The 18,931-nt window shown below is 46.1% G+C and overlaps 1 protein-coding gene across 1 annotated transcript in view; it reads left to right on the forward strand.

The window, feature by feature from the left end:
• Positions 1 to 17,434, forward strand: part of LOC138249871 (rho guanine nucleotide exchange factor TIAM1-like) — a 29,940-nt gene extending 12,506 nt beyond the window's left edge. The window contains exon 4 of the mRNA XM_069204050.1: positions 14,732 to 17,434. Within this exon, the coding sequence (XP_069060151.1) occupies positions 14,732 to 14,795 (64 nt within the window). The 3' untranslated portion in view covers positions 14,796 to 17,434. The remainder of the gene's footprint in view (positions 1 to 14,731) is intronic.
• The last annotated feature ends 1,497 nt before the right edge of the window (positions 17,435 to 18,931 follow it).

Below are 18,931 nucleotides of genomic sequence, written 5' to 3' on the forward strand. Positions count from 1 at the left end.
CCATTGACCCCTCCCCATTCTAAAGTAACCATTGCCATGGGATGTACTTTTCTCTGATTGTCAGCGTTGGTGACTGTGTAAGTTTTTCCAGTCAGGTATTGGCCAGGGGAAACCAGTTTCTCTGTCACCATGGTGACACTGGCACCTGTATCCCTCAGGCCCTCTATTCTAGTCCCATTAATTAAGAGTTGCTGTCTGTATTTTTGCATGTTAGGCGGCCAGACAGCTAGTGTGGCTAAATCCACCCCACCCTCAGAAACTAGAGTAGCTTCAGTGTGGACCCTGATTTGCTCTGGGCACACTGTTGATCCCACTTGGAGACTAGCCATACCAGTGTTACCTGGATGGGAGTTTGGAGTGGAACCTTTCTTGGGACAGGCCTTGTCTCCAGTTTGGTGTCCATGCTGTTTACAGCTACGACACCAGGCCTTTTTGGGATCAAAGTTTTTACCCTTGTACCCATTGTTTTGTGAAGAGGCTCTGGGCCCACCCTCCTGTGCAGGTTTTTGGGGGCCTGTAGAAGACTCTTTACTATTTTTAGTTTTGGTTGTCTCATCACCCTTCCCCTGGGGAGTCTTTGTGACCCCTTTCTTTTGGTCACCCCCTGTTGAAGTCTTGGACACCCTTGTCTTGACCCAATGGTCCGCCTTCTTTCCCAATTCTTGGGGAGAAATTGGTCCTAGGTCTACCAGATGCTGATGCAGTTTATCATTGAAACAATTACTTAATAGGTGTTCTTTCACAAATAAATTGTACAGCCCATCATAATTACTTACACCACTGCCTTGAATCCAACCATCTAGTGTTTTCACTGAGTAGTCTACAAAGTCAACCCAGGTCTGGCTCGAGGATTTTTGAGCCCCCCTGAATCTAATCCTATACTCCTCAGTGGAGAATCCAAAGCCCTCAATCAGGGTACCCTTCATGAGGTCATAAGATTCTGCATCTTGTCCAGAGAGTGTGAGGAGTCTATCCCTACACTTTCCTGTGAACATTTCCCAAAGGAGAGCACCCCAGTGAGATCTGTTCACTTTTCTGGTTACACAAGCCCTCTCAAAAGCTGTGAACCATTTGGTGATGTCATCACCATCTTCATATTTAGTTACAATCCCTTTAGGGATTTTCAACATGTCAGGAGAATCTCTGACCCTATTTATGTTGCTGCCACCATTGATGGGTCCTAGGCCCATCTCTTGTCTTTCCCTCTCTATGGCTAGGATCTGTCTTTCCAAAGCCAATCTTTTGGCCATCCTGGCTAACTGGATGTCCTCTTCACTGGGGTTATCCTCAGTGATTTCAGAGGTGTTGGTCTCTCCTGTGAGGGAACCAGCATCTCTGACTATTATTTTTGGAGTCAGGGTTTGAGGGACCCTGTTCTCCCTAGATAGGACTGGTAGGGGGGAATTTTCCTCCAAGTCACTATCCTCTTCCTCTGAGTTGCCACCCTCAGAGGGGTTGGCCTTTTCAAACTCTGCCAAAAGCTCCTGGAGCTGTATTTTGGTAGGTTTGGGGCCCATTGTTATTTTCTTTATTTTACAGAGTGACCTTAGCTCCCTCATCTTAAGATGGAGGTAAGGTGTGGTGTCGAGTTCCACCACAGTCACATCTGTGCTAGACATTTTGCTTCTAAAAGTTGGAATACTTTTTAAGAATCTACAACTGGTTCTAGAATCTAATTCAAACTTTTACAAACTTTTAAACTCTAAAAGAAATGCTAAACAGGATCTAACACAAGGCCCTAGCAGGTCTTTTAAGAATTTAGAAAACTTTTCAAATTGCAAAAATCAATTTCTAATGACAATTTTGGAATTTGTCGTGTGATCAGGTATTGGCTGAGTAGTCCAGCAAATGCAAAGTCTTGTACCCCACCGCTGATCCACCAATGTAGGACGTTGGCTCTGTATGTGCTATTTCAAAGTAAGGAATAGCATGCACAGAGTCCAAGGGTTCCCCTTAGAGGTAAAATAGTGGTAAAAATAGATAATACTAATGCTCTATTTCGTGGTAGTGTGGTCGAGCAGTAGGCTTATCCAAGGAGTAGTGTTAAGCATTTGTTGTACATACACATAGACAATAAATGAGGTACACACACTCAGAGACAAATCCAGCCAATAGGTTTTTGTATAGAAAAATATCTTTTCTTAGTTTATTTTAAGAACCACAGGTTCAAATTCTACATGTAATATCTCATTCGGAAGGTATTGCAGGTAAGTACTTTAGGAACTTTAAATCATAAAAATTGCATGTATACTTCACAAGTTATTGACAAATAGCTGTTTTAAAAGTGGACACAGTGCAATTTTCACAGTTCCTGGGGGAGGTAAGTTTTTGTTAGTTTTACCAGGTAAGTAAGACACTTACAGGGTTCAGTTCTTGGTCCAAGGTAGCCCACCGTTGGGGGTTCAGAGCAACCCCAAAGTCACCACACCAGCAGCTCAGGGCCGGTCAGGTGCAGAGTTCAAAGTGGTGCCCAAAACACATAGGCTAGAATGGAGAGAAGGGGGTGCCCCGGTTCCGGTCTGCTTGCAGGTAAGTACCCGCGTCTTCGGAGGGCAGACCAGGGGGGTTTTGTAGGGCACCGGGGGGGACACAAGCCCACACAGAAATTTCACCCTCAGCGGCGCGGGGCGGCCGGGTGCAGTGTAGAAACAAGCGTCGGGTTCGCAATGTTAGTCTATGAGAGATCTCGGGATCTCTTCAGCGCTGCAGGCAGGCAAGGGGTGGGTTCCTCGGGGAAACCTCCACTTGGGCAAGGGAGAGGGACTCCTGGGGGTCACTTCTCCAGTGAAAGTTCGGTCCTTCAGGTCCTGGGGGCTGCGGGTGCAGGGTCTCTCCCAGGCGTCGGGACTTAGGATTCAAAGAGTCGCGGTCAGGGGAAGCCTCGGGATTCCCTCTGCAGGCGGCGCTGTGGGGGCTCAGGGGGGACAGGTTTTGGTACTCACAGTATCAGAGTAGTCCTGGGGTCCCTCCTGAGGTGTTGGGTCTCCACCAGCCGAGTCGGGGTCGCCGGGTGCAGTGTTGCAAGTCTCACGCTTCTTGCGGGGAGCTTGCAGGGTTCTTTCAAGGCTGCTGGAAACAAAGTTGCAGCCTTTCTTGGAGCAGGTCCGCTGTCCTCGGGAGTTTCTTGTCTTTTCGAAGCAGGGGCAGTCCTCAGAGGATGTCGAGGTCGCTGGTCCCTTTGGAAGGCGTCGCTGGAGCAGGATCTTTGGAAGGCAGGAGACAGGCCGGTGAGTTTCTGGAGCCAAGGCAGTTGTCGTCTTCTGGTCTTCCTCTGCAGGGGTTTTCAGCTAGGCAGTCCTTCTTCTTGTAGTTGCAGGAATCTAATTTTCTAGGGTTCAGGGTAGCCCTTAAATACTAAATTTAAGGGCGTGTTTAGGTCTGGGGGGTTAGTAGCCAATGGCTACTAGCCCTGAGGGTGGGTACACCCTCTTTGTGCCTCCTCCCAGGGGGAGGGGGTCACAATCCTAACCCTATTGGGGGAATCCTCCATCTGCAAGATGGAGGATTTCTAAAAGTCAGAGTCACTTCAGCTCAGGACACCTTAGGGGCTGTCCTGACTGGCCAGTGACTCCTCCTTGTTTCTTTCTTTGTTCCCTCCAGCCTTGCCGCCAAAAGTGGGGGCCGTGGCCGGAGGGGGCGGGCAACTCCACTATGCTGGAGTGCCCTGCTGGGCTGTGACAAAGGGGTGAGCCTTTGAGGCTCACCGCCAGGTGTTACAGCTCCTGCCTGGGGGAGGTGTTAGCATCTCCACCCAGTGCAGGCTTTGTTACTGGCCTCAGAGTGGCAAAGGCACTCTCCCCATGGGGCCAGCAACATGTCTCTAGTGTGGCAGGCTGCTGGAACTAGTCAGCCTACACAGACAGTCGGTTAAGTTTCAGGGGGCACCTCTAAGGTGCCCTCTGGGGTGTATTTTGCAATAAAATGTACACTGGCATCAGTGTGCATTTATTGTGCTGAGAAGTTTGATACCAAACTTCCCAGTTTTCGGTGTAGCCATTATGGTGCTGTGGAGTTCGTGTTTGACAGACTCCCAGACCATATACTCTTATGGCTACCCTGCACTTACAATGTCTAAGGTTTTGTTTAGACACTGTACGGGTACCATGCTCATGCACTGGTACCCTCACCTATGGTATAGTGCACCCTGCCTTAGGGCTGTAAGGCCTGCTAGAGGGGTGTCTTACCTATACTGCATAGGCAGTGAGAGGCTGGCATGGCACCCTGAGGGGAGTGCCATGTCGACTTACTCGTTTTGTCCTCACTAGCATACACAAGCTGGCAAGCAGTGTGTCTGTGCTGAGTGAGAGGTCTCCAGGGTGGCATAAGACATGCTGCAGCCCTTAGAGACCTTCCTTGGCATCAGGGCCCTTGGTACTAGAAGTACCAGTTACAAGGGACTTATCTGGATGCCAGGGTCTGCCAATTGTGGATACAAAAGTACAGGTTAGGGAAAGAACACTGGTGCTGGGGCCTGGTTAGCAGGCCTCAGCACACTTTCAATTGTAAACATAGCATCAGCAAAGGCAAAAAGTCAAGGGGCAACCATGCCAAGGAGGCATTTCCTTACACCCGACGCGTGTTTGCACACTGCACCCGGCCGCCCCCGCGCTGCTGAGGGTGTACTTTCTGTGCTAACTTGTGTCCCCCCCCCCCGGTGCCCTGCAAAACCCCCCCTGGTCTGCCCTCCGAAGACGCGGGTACTTTCCTGCTGGCAGACTGGAACTGGGGCACCCCCTTCTCCATTGAAGCCTTACAAGTCTCAGGTTTGGGTCCAAGGTAGCCCACCGTTGGGGGTTCAGAGCAACCCCAAAGTTACCACACCAGCAGCTCAGGGCCGGTCAGGTACAGAGGTCAAAGAGGTGCCCAAAACACATAGGCTTCAATGGAGAGAAGGGGGTGCCCCGGTTCCGGTCTGCCAGCAGGTAAGTACCCGCGTCTTCGGAGGGCAGACCAGGGGGGTTTTGTAGGGCACCGGGGGGGGACACAAGTCAGAACAAAAATTACACCCTCAGCAGCGCGGGGGCGGCCGGGTGCAGTGTGTAAACAAGCGTCTGGTTCTCTGTAGGTTTCAATGGGAGACCAAGGGGTCTCTTCAGCGGTGCAGGCAGGCAAGGGGGGGGCTCCTCGGGGTAGCCACCACCTGGGCAAGGGAGAGGGCCTCCTGGGGGTCACTCCTGCACAGAAGTTCCGTTCCTTCAGGTGCTGGGGGCTGCGGGTGCAGGGTCTTTTCCAGCCGTCGGGACTTTAGGTTCAGGCAGTCGCGGTCAGGGGGAGCCTGGGGATTCCCTCTGCAGGCGTCGCTGTGGGGGCTCAGAGGGGACAACTTTGGTTACTCACGGTCTCGGAGTCGCCGGAGGGTCCTCCCTGAGGTGTTGGTTCTCCACCAGTTGAGTCGGGGTCGCCGGGTGCAGTGTTGCAAGTCTCACGCTTCTTGCGGGGAGTTGCAGGGGTCTTTAAATCTGCTCCTTTGAAACAAAGTTGCAGTCTTTTGGAGCAGGGCCGCTGTCCTCGGGAGTTCCTTGTTTTTCTTGAAGCAGGGCAGTCCTCTGAGGATTCAGAGGTCGCTGGTCCTTTGGAAAGCGTCGCTGGAGCAGGTTTCTTTGGAAGGCAGGAGACAGGCCGGTAGGACTGGGGCCAAAGCAGTTGGTGTCTTCTGTTCTTCCTCTGCAGGGGTTTTTCAGCTCAGCAGTCTTCTTCTTGTAGGTTTCAGGAATCTAAATTCTTAGGTTCAGGGAAGCCCTTAAATACTAAATTCAAGGGCGTGTTTAGGTCTGGGGGGTTAGTAGCCAATGGCTACTAGCCCTGAGGGTGGGTACACCCTCTTTGTGCCTCCTCCCAAGGGGAGGGGGTCACATCCCTAATCCTATTGGGGGAATCCTCCATCTGCAAGATGGAAGATTTCTAAAAGTTAGTCACTTCAACTCAGGACACCTTAGGGGCTGTCCTGACTGGCCAGTGACTCCTCCTTGTTATTCTCATTATTTCCTCCGGCCTTGCCGCCAAAAGTGGGGGCCGTGGCCGGAGGGGGCAGGCAACTCCACTAGCTGGAGTGTCCTGCGGTGCTGGAACAAAGGGTTGAGCCTTTGAGGCTCACCGCCAGGTGTTACAGCTCCTGCCTGGGGGAGGTGTTAGCATCTCCACCCAGTGCAGGCTTTGTTACTGGCCTCAGAGTGACAAATGCACTCTCCCCATGGGGCCAGCAACATGTCTCGGTTGTGGCAGGCTGCTGGAACCAGTCAGCCTACACAGATAGTCGGTTAAGGTTTCATAGGGCACCTCTAAGGTGCCCTCTGGGGTGTATTTCACAATAAAATGTACACTGGCATCAGTGTGCATTTATTGTGCTGAGAAGTTTGATACCAAACTTCCCAGTTTTCAGTGTAGCCATTATGGTGCTGTGGAGTCCGTGTTTGACAGACTCCCAGACCATATACTCTTATGGCTACCCTGCACTTACAATGTCTAAGGTTTGGCTTAGACACTGTAGGGGCACAGTACTCATGCACTGGTGCCCTCACCTATGGTATAGTTCACCCTGCCTTAGGGCTGTAAGGCCTAGTAGAGGGGTGACTTATCTATACTGCATAGGCAGTGTGAGGTTGGCATGGCACCCTGAGGGGAGTGCCATGTCGACTTACTCGTTTTGTTCTCACCAGCACACACAAGCTGGTAAGCAGTGTGTCTGTGCTGAGTCAGGGGTCCCCAGGGTGGCATAAGATATGCTGCAGCCCTTAGAGACCTTCCCTGGCATCAGGGCCCTTGGTACCAGGGGTACCAGTTACAAGGGACTTACCTGGATGCCAGGGTGTGCCAATTGTGGAATCAAAAGTACAGGTTAGGGAAAGAACAGTGGTGCTGGGGCCTGGTTAGCAGGCCTCAGCACACTTTCAATTCAAAACATAGCATCAGCAAAGGCAAAAAGTCAGGGGGTAAACATGCCAAGGAGGCATTTCCTTACAGAACCTTGTCAGGTTGAGCTCTTAGGCCCAGGGGGACCCTCAAGGGGGCAGTTGTGTAAGGGGCAAGAAACCTGTCCCTCTCTTGAAGGCCTTAGGCAGCAAGCTGCTGAAGAGTCCAATGGCAAGAAAACTGGAACACATAGGGTCTATTGGGAAGATGGACTCCTGTACACTGAGGCAAGAGATCCCAAACCTGGTGCCACTAGGAGAGTGGTAGTGCCTCAGGAGTTCAGAGAGTTCATACTAACCTTAGCCCATGATATTCCCCTTGCTGGGCATTTGGGACAAACCAAGACGTGGGAGAGACTAGTCAACCACTTCTACTGGCCCAACATGTCCCAGAAAGTTAAGGAGTTACGTGTCTCCTGTACCACCTGTCAAGCCAGTGGTAAGACCGGTGGACATCCAAAGGCCCCCCTCATTCCACTTCCAGTGGTGGGGGTCCCCTTTGAAAGAGTGGGTGTGGACATAGTGGGTCCACTTGAACCTCCCACAGCCTCAGGAAATATGTACATACTAGTAGTAGTGGATCATGCTACTAGATATCCTGAAACTATTCCCATTAGGTCGACTACTGCCCCTGCAGTAGCCAAGGCCCTCATTGGTATCTTTACCAGAGTGGGCTTCCCTAAGGAGGTGGTGTCTGTCAGAGGTACCAACTTCATGTCAGCATACCTGAAACACATGTGGGATGAGTGTGGAGTGACTTATAAATTCACTACACCCTATCATCCACAAACTAATGGCCTTGTTGAGAGATTCAACAAGACATTAAAAGGCATGATCATGGGGCTCCCAGAAAAACTCAAAAGGAGATGGGATGTCCTTTTGCCATGCCTGCTTTTCACTTACAGAGAGGTGTCTCAGAAGGGAGTAGGGTTCTCACCCTTTGAACTTCTGTTTGGCCACCCTGTAAGGGGACCACTAGCTCTTGTGAAAGAAGGCTGGGAGAGACCTCTTCATGAGCCTAAACAAGACATAGTGGACTATGTACTTGGCCTTCGCTCAAGGATGGCAGAGTACATGGAAAAGGCAAGTAAAATCCTTGAGGCCAGCCAACAGCTCCAGAAGTTTTGGTATGACCAAAAGGCTGCACTGGTTGAATTTCAACCAGGGCAGAAAGTCTGGGTTCTGGAGCCTGTGGCTCCCAGGGCACTTCAGGACAGATGGAGTGGCCCTTACCCAGTGCTAGAGAAGAAGTCAGGTCACCTATCTGGTGGACCTGGGCACTAGCAGGAGCCCCAAGAGGGTGATCCATGTGAACCGCCTTAAGCTCTTCCATGACAGGGCTGATGTGAATCTGTTGATGGTAACAGATGAGGATCAGGAAGCCGAGAGTGAACCTCTCCCTGATCTCCTCTCATCAAACCCTAAAGATGGTTCAGTAGATGGAGTGATCTGTTCAGACACCCTCTCTGACCAACAGCAATCTGACTGCAGGAAGGTCCTGCAACAGTTTGCTGAGCTCTTTTCCCTAACCCCTGGTCAGACACACCTGTGTACTCATGATGTGGACAAAGGAGAGAGCATGCCTGTCAAAAACAAAATTTTCAGACAGTCTGACCAAGTTAAGGAAAGCATCAAGGTGGAAGTCCACAAGATGCTGGAACTGGGAGTAATTGAGCACTCTGACAGCCCCTGGGCTAGCCCAGTGGTCTTAGTCCCCAAACCTCACACCAATGATGGAAAGAGAGAGATGAGGTTTTGTGTGGACTACAGAGGACTTAATTCTGTCACCAAGACAGATGCCCATCCCATTCCTAGGGCTGACGAACTGATTGACAAATTAGGTGCTGCCAAATTCTTAAGTACCTTTGGCTTAACAGCAGGGTACTGGCAAATTAAAATGGCACCTGGAGCAAAAGAAAAGACAGCATTCTCCACACCTGATGGGCATTATCAGTTTACTGTTATGCCCTTTGGTTTAAAGAATGCCCCTGCCACCTTCCAAAGGTTGGTGAATCAAGTCCTTGCTGGTTTGGAGTCCTTTAGTGCAGCTTATCTTGATGATATTGCTGTCTTTAGCTCCAACTGGCAGGATCACCTGGTCCACCTGAAGAAGGGTTTGAAGGCTCTGCAATCAGCAGCCCTCTCTATCAAGGCATCCAAATGCCAGATAGGGCAGGGAACTGTGGTTTACTTGGGACACCTTGTAGGTGGAGGCCAAGTTCAGCCACTCCAGCCTAAGATCCAGACTATTCTGGACTGGGCAGCTCCAAAAACCCAGACTCAAGTCAGGGCATTCCTTGGCTTGACTGGGTATTACAGGAGGTTTGTGAAGGGATATGGATCCATAGTGACAGCCCTCACAGAACTTACCTCCAAGAAAATGCTCAAGAAGGTAAACTGGACTGTAGAATGCCAACAGACCTTTGACACCCTGAAACAAGCAATGTGCACAGCACCAGTTCTAAAAGCTCCAGATTACTCCAAGCAGTTCATTGTGCAGACAGATGCCTCTGAACATGGGATAGGGGCAGTTTTGTCCCAAACAAATGAAGATGGCCTTGACCAGCCTGTTGCTTTCATTAGCAGGAGGTTACTCCCCAGGGAGCAGTGTTGGAATGCCATTGAGAGGGAGGCCTTTGCTGTGGTTTGGTCCCTGAAGAAGCTGAGACCATACCTCTTTGGTACTCACTTTGTAGTTCAAACTGACCACGGACCTCTCAGATGGCTGATGCAAATGAAAGGTGAAAATCCAAAACTGTTGAGGTGGTCCATCTCCCTACAGGGAATTGACTTTATAGTGGAACACAGACCTGGGACTGCCCATGCCAATGCAGATTGCCTTTCCAGGTTCTTCCACTTAGAAAATGAAGACTCTCTTGAGAAAGGTTAGTCTCATCCTCTTTCGTTTGGGGGGGGGGTTGTGTAAGGAAATGCCTCCTTGGCATGGTTACCCCCTGACTTTTTGCCTTTGCTGATGCTATGTTTTGAATTGAAAGTGTGCTGAGGCCTGCTAACCAGGCCCCAGCACCAGTGTTCTTTCCCTAACCTGTACTTTTGTTTTCACAATTGGCACCCCCTGGCATCCAGGTAAGTCCCTTGTAACTGGTACCCCTGGTACCAAGCGCCCTGATGCCAGGGAAGGTCTCTAAGGGCTGCAGCATATCTTATGCCACCCTGGGGACCCCTCACTCAGCACAGACACACTGCTTGCCAGCTTGTGTGTGCTGGTGAGGACAAAACGAGTAAGTCGACATGGCACTCCCCTCAGGGTGCCATTCCAACCTCACACTGCCTATGCAGTATAGATAAGTCACCCCTCTAGCAGGCCTTACAGCCCTAAGGCAGGGTGCACTATACCATAGGTGAGGGCACCAGTGCATGAGCACTGTGCCCCTACAGTGTCTAAGCAAAACCTTAGCCATTGTAAGTGCAGGGTAGCCATAAGAGTATATGGTCTGGGAGTCGGTCAAACACGGACCCCACAGCACCATAATGGCTACACTGATGTGGTAACTTTGGGGTTGCTCTGAACCCCCAACGGTGGGCTACCTTGGACCCAAACTTGAACCCCGTAGGTGGTTTACTTACCTACAAAAACTAACAAATACTTACCTCCCCCAGGAACTGTTGAAAATTGCACTGTGTCCACTTTTGAAATAGCTATATGTGTTTTATGTAAAAAGTATATATGCTATTGTGATTATTCAAAGTTCCTAAAGTACTTACCTGCAATACCTTTCAAATGAGATATTACATGTAGAATTTGAACCTGTGGTTCCTAAAATAAACTAAGAAAATATATTTTTCTATACAAAAACCTATTGGCCTGGAATTGTCTCTGAGTGTGTGTTCCTCATTTATTGCCTGTGTGTATGTACAACAAATGCTTAACACTACTCCTTTGATAAGCCTACTGCTCGACCACACTACCACAAAATAGAGCATTAGTATTATCTCTTTTTGCCACTATCTTACCTCTAAGGGGAACCCTTGGACTCTGTGCATACTATTCCTTACTTTGAAATAGTGCATACAGAGCCAACTTCCTACAGCCCTTGCTGTGAGTTACCATTTAAAATCCTCCATTTTTCTACCTTTTCTATTAATTTCAGGGTTAGGCTAATGGCAGTGATTACAAGATTTTTGGGAATACTATGCAGGAATCTATATTTCCATGCCAATTCCCACATGTGTTTCTCTTGTATTTCACACAGATTCAGCTGAAATCTCTGGATGAATAAACAAACTTGTAATTCCAACAATCCCGGTAACTAAGTTACTGCATTTAAATGGCTGTACTACTCCTCATGGAGTCCAAAATGATTTCCCCTGGACACTTAATCTCAGATTGTTATTTCTCAGTGAGATCTTTCCTTAGAGACATATTCTTGCAAAAATATACCCAAATCTGGGACAGATTTCTGTGCTTCCCACAATTCTGTAATTCCAATATTTGCACGAGGTGGGGCACTTTTCTGTAGGGCACACCCAGTGTAGATCTGGCCCTCTGCCTGGCTGAACACTGTGCCTAGCAAACCTAGTGCCATGCCTCTTGGCCATGGTGGCAGTAGTTGCTCTTTGGCCCAAATGATGCTATGTTCTGCCATCTGTCCTTAGGCTGAGACCCCTTACATCTCAACTGTTGTTGTATTTCAATTCTGATATTTAGCATTGGAGGCATTAGCAGTAAATTGTCTTGTGTATATAGTCCACTGTATAACTATCCTTACTACTCCAAAGAGAATTCAGAAACCCAATGCAAATGAGAAAGATTCACAGTTTTGTCTTAGGTATGAACCACCATATAAATATTCTTTCCCCATATATTTTTATTAGTGTTTTGGCTACAATGAAATCCTTGATATATCAATTACAATGGTAACAAACTTGTCAGTGAGAAATCCCCCCCCCATCCTGCCATCCCCCCCAAGCACTTTTGAGCACCATCAATTAGGACAATTGTCATAAATATGTTAGCCATCCACCCCCCAACAATAGTAACATCTTAGTGTGTATCATTCATGAATCACTGAATGTCCTCAACTTGATGACCAACTATAATTTGAAAACAACAGATAATGGACGGAATGCAGAGCAAATGAAACATTCACCCCCAATCATAAATCTGTGTTTAATCGATCAGTTTTTTTTGTTCATTCCGTGCAAATCAGTCTTGACCCTGTTCCCCCTGGGAACAATCCAGCCCAAACTGCCAGGCCAGGTCCTCCCTGAACCAGAAACAAGCACCCTGGGACCGTTTTCAGGGCATCACCCTTCATCAGGCAGGCTAGCTTGAATCTGGTGGCATAGCAAGCATGAGACCGACGTCTGGGCATACCCTTCGACTTGGGACGACAAATGCAAAAACAACAGATGATGGACGGAATGCAGAGCAAATCAAACATTCACCCCCCTGTCACAGATCTGGGTTGAATCCATCATTTTTTAGGGTCGAGCCTGCTTTGCCCTGTCAACTTCACGTCAGTGCTTTTTATTGGTTCGTGGGCTTCCCTAATTAAATCGGCTTGCTTTCATTAGTCGAAGGCACGCATGGGTCATGCCTTTTCCGGTGGCTAGCCCTCCTCGAGCGCAGCGACCAAGTACAGAAAACATGCGAGGCTCGCTGTTTTCCATCCGGCTGGTGGACTTTTTTTAAAACTAATTTACGAGCCCGATCCTGCTTGGCAGAAGTCGAGCGATTTACCTACTTGATTTCACTTTTTCGGGTTACGTGCATAAATGCACTTTTGCCCGATAGGTGAAAAGTCGGGTTAGGAGTTTACAACGCGATCGGCTCTAACACGAGCAAACGCGAGACCCGATGCATTGTAAATGCTTGTTTTGCTTGCCATGCCATTCCAGTTTATTTGAAACACTAGATAAATAATCCAGTCTGACACCCCTCCACCACAGGAAACGCTGTGGGCCTCTCAGGGTGCATAAAAGCAAATTATAGCATGAGATTTTTTATACACATACATATGCACACTGAGATGCTACCTCAATGATCAATGTGCACACAGACTTTGTCAGTGTTTTCCTTACATGAAGCGCATACACACATTTGAAATTTGTGTTTTAGAAAGTTGCATTGACTTTGCCCGCACTGCACAAATTTACAACTATGTCAATATTTAAAAACCAGATAAAAATCTGAACCATAAAAGAAATTTCATAATGATTGGTTTCCACTGTACTTCATTTGTACAACAGACTCCTAGCCTTTTCTCGACAGGAATAGAAAAATGCAGTTCTTTGGAGAGCAAAGGTCGAGGTTTTTGTAAGAAGGGTTTTTATAAACTGAAACTGAGGGAAATGCAAATAAAATGGGAAGTGGGTGCATGGAGGAAAGAACAGTGAAGTGGATGCCACGGGCCGTTGATGAATTCCTATTTGATAATACATCCTTGTTGGATTCAGAATGCCTATTTCACGCCTCTAATGGCTTTCTATTGCCAGATTGGGCAATATAGTGATAATGATGGCACCTTTCTTCTGAACATATATTCACTTATTTCATTATGAACCAGTGGAGATTTTCCAAGAGACAAGGCTTGAGCTGAGTGATTGCCTATCAGATATGTTCAGGGCAGATGGTATATATGTTTTGGAGTGCTTGGTTGCAGTCTGGACTCCACATACCGCGCTGAGATGTCTCAAGGGGACTTTTTATGCACAGGTGGGCCACCCTTGTAGACATCCCTACAACTAAGACTTTTAAATAGGCATTTTTATCACTTGCCCCAATTAAATATTTCTGTGAAAGAAGCACACAATAGCGCTGTTAACATTTGTCAGGTTGTGGACCAAATTTAATAGCCATACTTTAAGTGAGGCCTTCATGTTATAGAACCAGCGAAAGGTCCAAGGTGTGCGAGTAGGTAGGTCTGCTGTGTATGCCATTGAATTGCATGGGCAGTGTTAAAGCAGGTAACTTATTTTCTCAAAATGGTTTCAGTGATGTAGTTGTTCCCTTTACATTGGGTATTTTAGGAGGATTAAATGTTAAAAACAGAGTTTTACATATCTTTTTATGAAATTTTTTATATATGTGGCCCTTAATGAGGGGCATTGTCTTTACCATTTATTTAACTCAAGTAAAACTTTGAGTTATGAAGGTACAGTTCCAAATTTAATGTCAGTAAAGTTCTTTCCAGTACCAATTTTGTGTGTAGTTGGGTCCAAGTGCAAACAGCTGGTAAGGAAATGATCATGGAAGAAGTTGAGAATTTAAAATCATGTTTAATGTCATGGTAATCTGTTGTCTCTGTGGTGTATTACAGACTGATGCCAGAGAACAGTAGATATGACCTCAAACTGTGTTTTTGGTATCTTGTTCTATGCTCGGATTGCACTATGATCTGATCTTGGAGTAATTCTTTTGCTCTTTGGTGCAATCTAAGATTGTCAAATAGTGATCCAATTTTCCTCAGCACAGTTAGAAGGTTTATGCTTGATATATTTTTGCCAATAACCTTAATTGACGGTCTTGCCATAAATCACTTGAAACTGTTGCATGTTAATTGATACTGATTGTTAAAAGATGCTAAAACACCGATGCTAAAACTAGCAAAAACTAAAGACATAAAGTAGGTTAATTAAATCAAATGGATTGCAAAACCAACCACAGGGATTACACACAAAAATGCTGGGGAGTTTTTCCACAGGCTAAGCCCCAGTGTCTCAATTTTTTTTTACATGGAGCAAATGTGCAAATGTTTGGGCTGGGTAGTAAGCCTTAATGATTTTGTTGTGGGTCACCTTAATAATTTGTGAAAGGTCACTGCACAATGTACATCTACTTAAGTGATCATCTTGTTCAGTTTCAGCGCCAAGCCGTTCACTTGCAAGAAGGCGTCGACTTATCAAAAATCGCTTTACTATTGACACGGATGAAGCCTCAACTGGCAGCCATGAGAAAGAGCAACAGTCTGCAGGAAGTGGCGGTGACACGGACCGCTGGGTGGAGGAGCAGTTTGATCTTGCCCAGTATGAGGATCAGGAGCACATTAAAGAGACGGACATTCTTAGTAGCGATGACGAATATTGTGAGTCCGTGAAAAGCTGCTCTGAAGAAAAGGATCTCCAAGCACAGTTTCAGGCTGCCTCTATTACCAGAATACCACTGGGACAGAGCGAGACATACCGCAAAACAATGAATGCACATGCGTCCCGAATGTCTCAGTTGAGAAAGCAAAGTGCTTTATCTGGACTCAATGGCAGCACAGAGAGCAATACTGAGGAGGTGATATGGGTCAGGCGGGATGACTTTGTTCCGAGCAGAACACTAAATACAGAGATTTAAACAGGACACATTTTTTTTTTTACATGTTTAAAACGTCCCCTCTCTGTTAAGCCTTTCAACAGACTGTCAACCGCCACCCTTGTCAACACCACTTCGTCCTGTTAGCCCCATACCTGTTTCCATACACTGAGAAGGGACATCAGTACCTCCACAATTGCACAGAAGTTGGCAGCTGAATAGGTCTTTTGCCAACCAATCACATTAATGTAATATTTTATTAAAAAAAGCGCAAAAAAGTTGAAATAGATTAAGCAGGACCTCACTCTGTACATCACAGAGGGATTTTTAAATATTGTATTTATTCTTCTACAACAATCAAGAGGCTACAAAACTTTGTGTACTACTGGAAAAAATAATTTGTTTTGGGTCTGACCCACAAGTATTATAAAGAAAGCACAAGGATCAAAAGGGTTTAAAAATGCCATTTGTTGTTGGAGATGAGTGGCCCTTCATTCTCAAAGTGCAGTGCACCTGCCCTTCTTCACTGTAATAGAATGCATGTGCTTTGTGCTTCGGGGAGGTATGTGGGAAGGATTGAGATTTGCATAGTGAACGTTTACTTATGCTGCACATTTTTTTTAATGAGTGCATTGGAGGCATTTGTTTCACATGATATATGCCACACTGTTTCAGCAGAAAACCATAGTTAAAACGTGAACACGTTTCTTTCTATTTTACCAGAGATGCGTGGGTACATAAGATGTACATAGGGAGCATGACTCCTTGCTCTGTATATGGTGGTCAAGTTTTAATTATGAACACACTTTTATATATAAGTAAATATATATATATATATATATATATTTAAATAACTAAAACGTTAAAAGCATATACTGGAGCAAAAACAGAATTTTCTAAATATCACAGGCTTCATTATAAGTGCTTACAATATATTTGGGACTGCAATTCTGTCTACAGAAATAATTTGTATGGACTGCACATGAAGTACTTCTGACATCTTTTTTGGGGGATAACCAGGATGAGAGGATTGCAGAATTTCAGCAAGCCGGAGGCTACTGAAAGAAGATGTAGTTCCATAGTAAACCTAGCATCACTCTGTCATCTTCACAGGCTTCAAACCAACAAGAACAGGGTATGTGGTGCACTGAAAATCGAGATCTAGGAAGTGGACTGTTGGACAATTTTCAGGCAAAAGAAGTTAAAACTCGGTGCACAACTGTTTTTTTCAGAAATGCTTTTCTTAAACAGATTTCACATGTGTACGCTAATATAGTGTTAAGGTTAATGCTCCACAGAGTGGATGCAGTCACTAGATGCTGAAGAAGTCAGACTGAGAAACAGATTGCCATAGCTTCATCACACAGCCAGCACCAACAGGACAAGTGAAGTTTCATTTTGATGTGTGTTTCGGCATTCCAGAGTCTTCATCAGGATAACTAACAATAAACCAGGTTCTTCTTCTCATGTTAGCATGAAATGGAATGAACCAGAAAGAGCTGGCAGAATATTTAGATGTAGATCAGATGTTTCTGTACAGCTTTATAGCCCTGTCTTGCCTGAAAGTGTTACATCCCTACAGTGACGACAATCCCTTTCTTCTAATTGCTGTTTGATTCTGCTCAATTAAGTGTGCTCTGCACAATCGATGCTCTGCAGGTCTTTTGCAGAGAAAATAACTTTTCTCTTTCAATGAATGTAAAATGTTACTGATGACTTAGTACTTTCATGGTGTTTTGATGCATTAATAATGCTTGATATCTAACGTTGTGAAATGATTTATTCTGTCATCTTTTATTCCGGTCATTGTACTAATGATTTTTGGAAATGCTGGATATCTTCTTGTTTTAACCAAGTTTCTCAGCACCTCTGGTTTCTCTTCTTGAGATAGATATGCCTTCTGAAGTCCTGTTCTGTGCTGTTTATTGGTTTACATAGGAAAGCATCAGTAATGTTTCAGTATATCTTTGGTATCTTTTTACCCTTTTTCTTCTGACCATCTCAAGTTCAGTTGTACCCCAGTGCAGTATGAGCCTCTCTTTGAAACTGTCTGTACAGTGCCAAGTGGAACATGATCGGTTTTTTTTATATTTGAAGTTGGGTGCTCATGCGGTGCCATTGTTGTACATAATGTTATGATGCATATGTCAGATGTTCCTATATATTTCTTTTTTATGCTGAAAGGTCTATTTTTTATGTTTTAGGTCTATGAATGAAAAAGTTGTAAATGCTCGTCAAACAATAAAATGATGGGGAAAATGGTGTTCGGACTATTTTTCATAAAATACTAACTGTTCAGCATTTGGACATTTTAAAAAGAGTAAATAGTGTTCTATGATGTAAGAGGAAATTATTAGTGGTTTATACTTTTATTTCACAGGTGTTTGAGGATATACATTATAATTTTGAAGTGATGCTGATTTACAAATCTTCATATGAAGATTTATGTTGGCATGTGTGGTTGTAGATACACATGCTTAGCATAAGTCCACTATCTAATGCTGGGCTCTGAAGTGTGCAAGTTGTGACTCCTCATCTTGCTTGCAGTGCACATGGTCGTGGACTCCATTGTTGGATTGTTTGTTTTGCTGTTGGGTTTGGGCATGTGCTGTTCTGCTCCATTCCTCACCATAATTTCCCTAATAATTAGATCTTAAACATCAGTTTTGTTATTGCTCACGGTTACTTGGACATCTAGAGAAGTAATTTGTTAACGTGTTTCCAGTCAACCAAGGCCCAAGGGGTCTTCCCTCTTCGGGGTAAGTTTTCTCCTTTTTCTCAATGTCTTGTCCACACCATGTCCACCTTGTGATGGAAAGGGCGCCATTTTTATTTTGCCCACGTTGTCATGCCAAGTTCCCACACACTGACCAACATCTGGTATGCAACTTGTACCTTTCTCTGGACCACCAGGAATCCACCTGTGAGGCCTGCCAGTCATTTCGATCAAAGAAAACGATTTGTGATTGGCGTGTAAGAAGACTTGAGATGTCCCGATGCACCATCAAAGACACTCTAGACATATTTGGATCCGAGGAATACCATCAGGAGGCCCATGCGCAAGTGTCAGAAGAGGACAAGGGCACCTTTTTGCAGCTCTCAGCTCGAGATTCATGACCTTCCACCAGGACAATCGGTAAGAACTATGCCCCTCCAATCCAGCCACAGCTACTACAAACCATCAAAAAAAGTTGACAATCCACTTCTGATCGACCAAAGTCTGAGCACGGGCCACCACTGCCGTTGGGCCATGCTTGGCACCGAACCACCTTATCGGATATGCCCAGCCTCAGCTCAGCACCGAAAGAGCAGCAAAAAATCCATGGGCAACAGTCGGTTTCGAGCCGAGGCTTTGAGTCGAAAACCTCAGCACCAAAACCCTAACCATCTTTGCTGCCAAAACCAAGCCCCTCAGATCCAAGACCATCAGCATCAAAACCTTCAGTGTCAAAAACTGCTTCGGACCCAAAGACACCGACTTCAAACAAAGAGACGGATCCAAACCTGTGGAACCCTTTCTTCAACACTTACAGTAACATTTTGACTATAGACAAAAACAGCTGTGCATACAATCGGACATGGTTGCAACCTGGCTACACCTCTTAAAAAAAAAAAAGAAAGGCCAGCTAAGAGAGAATTGTGTTTTGAGTAAGCTTTGGTGATCCCCTGTCCACCAAAGCACAAAAAGAGAGGATAAAGCCACCAGTCCACCAACCATCAGCCCACCTCTACCACCATCTGTTGCACCATGGGCACATTC

The sequence above is a fragment of the Pleurodeles waltl genome, chromosome 8 (assembly GCF_031143425.1).
Source record: "Pleurodeles waltl isolate 20211129_DDA chromosome 8, aPleWal1.hap1.20221129, whole genome shotgun sequence".
Lineage (NCBI taxonomy): Eukaryota > Metazoa > Chordata > Amphibia > Caudata > Salamandridae > Pleurodeles > Pleurodeles waltl.